At 55.3% G+C, this 4,122-nt stretch overlaps 1 protein-coding gene across 1 annotated transcript in view; it reads right to left on the minus strand.

Moving 5' to 3' along the window:
* COL6A3 (collagen type VI alpha 3 chain) overlaps positions 1–4,122 on the minus strand; it is a 79,622-nt gene that overhangs the window by 37,783 nt on the left and 37,717 nt on the right. The window contains exons 15-18 of the mRNA XM_045294390.1: positions 4,043–4,096; positions 3,569–3,631; positions 2,887–2,952; positions 2,134–2,187 (exon numbers count right to left, since the gene is read on the minus strand). Of these exons, the coding sequence (XP_045150325.1) occupies positions 2,134–2,187; positions 2,887–2,952; positions 3,569–3,631; positions 4,043–4,096 (237 nt within the window). The remainder of the gene's footprint in view (positions 1–2,133; positions 2,188–2,886; positions 2,953–3,568; positions 3,632–4,042; positions 4,097–4,122) is intronic.

The raw sequence follows: 4,122 nt of genomic DNA on the forward strand, positions 1-4,122 counted from the left end.
CCTTCAAGCTTTTAAGACCCCAGACGCTATATCTTTTGATAGCTGGGCACCATCAGCTTTCTTGACCACATTTGCTTATTCACCCGCTTTGTCTTTAGCGGTTGTGTCGGGAAGGTGAGCATCACAGGATCCCTGGCTGGTTTTCAGAAGCAGATCTCCAAGTCTTTCTTCCTAGTCGGTCTGAGTCTGGAAGTTCCCCTTAAACCTACTCAGCATCATAGCAACACATGAGCCTCCACTGGCCCACGGACAGGTGGCCACAATGAGGCAGACTGTCCAGGCATCAGACCTGCTTCTTTCCAAGGGTAGGGTTGGTGCTCTGGCCACTGTCGAATGTCAGCTCTATTAGGGACCCTTGGGTCATCTGCGGCATGGATCCAACGACCAGGTCCTTCACTCCCAGTGGCCCCTCAGGGGACTCCTGCTTCATCATTCCACACTCTAGTGGTAGCTTATTGAAGAGATAGCCTTGGCCTCCTTCCATGGATGGCACTTGGCAAGTGGGGGAGTGTGAGGTCCACTTTCCTCTTCCGTAGAGCAACAGATGGACACCGTAGAGAATTCAGGATTCCACCAGTTCTCTGTGATACCTTGCGCAGGCCATGGTGGTGTTGGTATTGACGTTCCCACCAAATTGGTTCCAATTCTATGCACAGCAACTCCATGTGCGACAGAACAAAACACCACACTGTCCCGCACCACAATTGTTTCTGCGTTTGAGCCCATGGTTGCAGCACTGTGTCAATCCATCTTCTCGAAAGGCTTCCTCTTTTTCAACACCCCTTTATTTGACCAAGCACGATGTCCTCTCCAGGGCCCGGTCTCTCAGGACAACATGTCCAAAGCATGTGAGATGAAGTCTTGCCCTCCTTGACCCCAAGGAGCATTCTGGCCCTGCTGCTTCTGGCACATAAGGGTGGTGGGGAAGGACAAAGCCCCAGGAGGACGTGGGTCTCTCGTCTGAGGGCAGGGCAGGAGGCCTGAGGGAGAATGGAGTCTACAGGGATGTCTGTTGCCCTCGATCCAAATATCCATCATGTGCACGGAATGAAAGGGGACTGTTGGTACTGCTAGATGTAAAGTCCTTTCCGAGAGAGCATGCTCCGGCTCTGTGTAGACTGCGTGGTAGCAGCACGTTATGAGGACATTGGAGAAGGACCCTCTTCGTTTCCTTCTCATCACACAGCCTAGCAGCACCATGGACCATCACGCTCACTCTTTCTTCTGGATGTGAAAGGCGAAAGGGTGTCCCTCACGTGGAAAACACAACCAGCGCCACGGCTGCCAAGTGCATCGTGGCTGAAAAGGTGCACCCTGCACCTCTCCGCTGCCCCTCGGAACAAGGGCTGCCCAGCCCCATGCGCTGCTCTTGTGGCCTCCTGCGCTCTGAGCCAAGAATAGTCCGGGGCAGCCACCAGGACCCTGGTCTCCCCTGAGCGCCGACAAACTTCTGCAGCACAACTGCCCAGGCAGAGGCGACCTTTACCCGGCCCCTGTGACCTGGACTCCTGGGAGCTTCTGGGCAGGCCCACAGGGTCATGGCTTGTCCTTGGCAGTTCTTCTGCCAGACTCAGAGACCAGCCTTTCCCCAGCTCTTCTGCGGCAGGCCTTTCTGGCATCTGGAAGAAGCAACTCCAAGTGGCCAGGCCCTAGAGAGCCACATCTAGGACTGCCGTGGTGTTTCAGCAGCGCAGGAAAAACTGACAAAAAACGACCCATAGGCCGCCTCTTCCTCCTTCTTGCTGCATCTTCCTCCCTCCCCCGCCCACCACCCCCGGGAGGTCGCTTTGAGGATTTGTAAAAATATTTAGGAGGATACAACCTGGCCCGGTATTTGAAAGTTGCAAAGGTGTTAGTTTCCCCAGTGCTGGTTTGGTGCATTGCATGTTTTGTTCTGTGCTGTTTGTTTGGAAGAACAGGGTGGAGGGGCGGGGGGATAAAATGGAAGGCAGAGCAAACTGTAAGAACAAAAGAAAACTTGTCTATGCGCAGCCACACGTGGGTAGAGATGTTTCTAGAAACCCCAGGGAAAGCCCTCAGTGAAAGGTGGCAGAGATTCTAGGAGGGGTAGAACTGTGGAGGCTCTGGCAGAAGTGGCCCAGAAACCCCACTGCAGCCCGAAGAAGCACTCACCTCCTTCCCAGGGTCTCCGGGTCTCCCTGACGGGCCGTCCCTCCCGGGGAGGCCCTGGAGAAAAAGCAAGAACATGAGATTGTCGTCTCCGAGGAAGAAGGGGCTAACTCGTGAATCTCACACCGACCCCAGAATGCAGGGAAAGGATGCCCAGAGGAAGGACCATCCTCTCCCCAAGTGGACGAGGCCACTGGACTTCAGTCCACTCACGTTCTGTCACCCCTGCGTCTTCCCACAAGAGAAAGACAGGCTTTCTACTTGCCTGCCGAGTGACAGCTGGGAAGCCCACGGGGCAAGTCTACTCTGTCCTGTAGGGTCACTGGGGATTGGCTTCGACTCCAGGAGCCTTCCCAGGCACTTTGTGCAAACATCTGTCTTTCCCTTCCAGCTGCTATGGAGTACACGTCCCCTCATAGCTTCCGCAGGTGGGCCAAGTAGAATTGTGCCCCACGGGCTTTCAGTGGCCGCTCTTCCCGAAGGGGACGGCCAAGTCTCTCTTCTGAGTCACCTCTGGGCACTTGCTCCTGGTACCACCCAGGTGTATAAACACTGCTCAGAGGGGAAGGGAATGCTTTGGGGAGGGTTGCCTGCGTCACCTCTCACAGAGTCTCAGATCTGAAAGCCCAAGTATTTTACTGGAGAACATGAGGTGGCTCCCACTGGCCTGGGGTTCAAGGAGTCAGGACCAGCCAGGGTGAGTGTAGCTTCTTGGACCTCAACACAGGGAGGGTCTGAGGCCACAGGGGCACTTACCATGGGACCAATTTCACCAGTTTCTCCTTTGGGTCCAGGTTGCTGGCCATCCCGCCCCGAATCGCCCTGCAAACACACAGATCAAGAAATGCAGCGTGCACTCACACACACATGCACATGTGTGTGCAGGCACACAGAGGAAGCCCCACAGTGTGGGAACCCTTAGTAAACACACAGATGCAAAGCAAGGAGGGGACAGCTTTGGATCACATTCCCCCAGGAGGTAGCCATCCAACCAAGACAGAACCCAGCTCTGATCTCCACAAACTGCTCTGAGCCTCAACAGGGGGAGCTGGTACTTCGTCCCCAGAAAAAGGGGTCCCCACTGGCTGCCCTCACTGGATCAAACCTCACTCTGGCCTCTTGTTGGCCATGGAGGAGGGCCGGCCTGGTGAAGGGCATTCGCTGGCCTGTGCAGGGCCTCACTCTTCTCCAAAATCAGGCATAACGTCTCCTGGCAGGGACACCTCTTAGACCCACGTGCCAGTCTGACAGAGGTGCACACGTGCATCCTGGAAGCTGGCCTTCCAGCACGTCGCCCGCACTTCCAGAATCAGGAAGAGGGACAAACGACCCTTTATGGGCTCTCACACCATTTCAGCAGTAACTGCCTGCCTTTCTTCTCCCTTCCCCCACCCACGTCCTCGTCCCCACATCCCACCAGGGAGGACGCACTGCTTACCGGGTCCCCTCGGATTCCACCATCTCCTCTTTCTCCTTGGTCTCCTTTCGGTCCTTTGTCACCCTGGATTTAAAAATAATAATAAAATCACGCCAAAGTGGAGGCCAAGGATTAGCTCTGGTGTCAAAACGTGAGGTAGCTCTTAAAGCCACGCTCTGAGTCACGCTTCTCCACAGGAAGGGGTTTGTCCTTGGCCTTGAAGCGAGAGGGAATCCCAGACTCGGGGACTTGCTCTGCACCAGGCACTGGAGAGCCACTTATTGGGAAACAAGCGCATCCCCTGCCCACAGTACGTACAGTCTAAACTAGGAAATGAGACGTGTCGGGGCTGGAGTGGACCGGAAGGATGTCACAGACATGGAGGGAGGGAATCCAGGAGCACTCCCTGGAGGAAGTGGGCTTGCCATGAAGGAGTAAGGGAAACCGATCAGCCCCAGGTGAGACACTTCTCTGTTTCTACCAGAAAGCACCTACCCTTCTTCCAGGGCTCCCCTTGTCTCCAGACGAACCAGGCAGCCCCTTGTCTCCCTGCCAACGACAACAACACAAAGTCA

Source organism: Echinops telfairi, unplaced genomic scaffold, assembly GCF_000313985.2.
Source record: "Echinops telfairi isolate 266 unplaced genomic scaffold, ASM31398v2 ScPeMD7_3;HRSCAF=10, whole genome shotgun sequence".
NCBI lineage: Eukaryota > Metazoa > Chordata > Mammalia > Afrosoricida > Tenrecidae > Echinops > Echinops telfairi.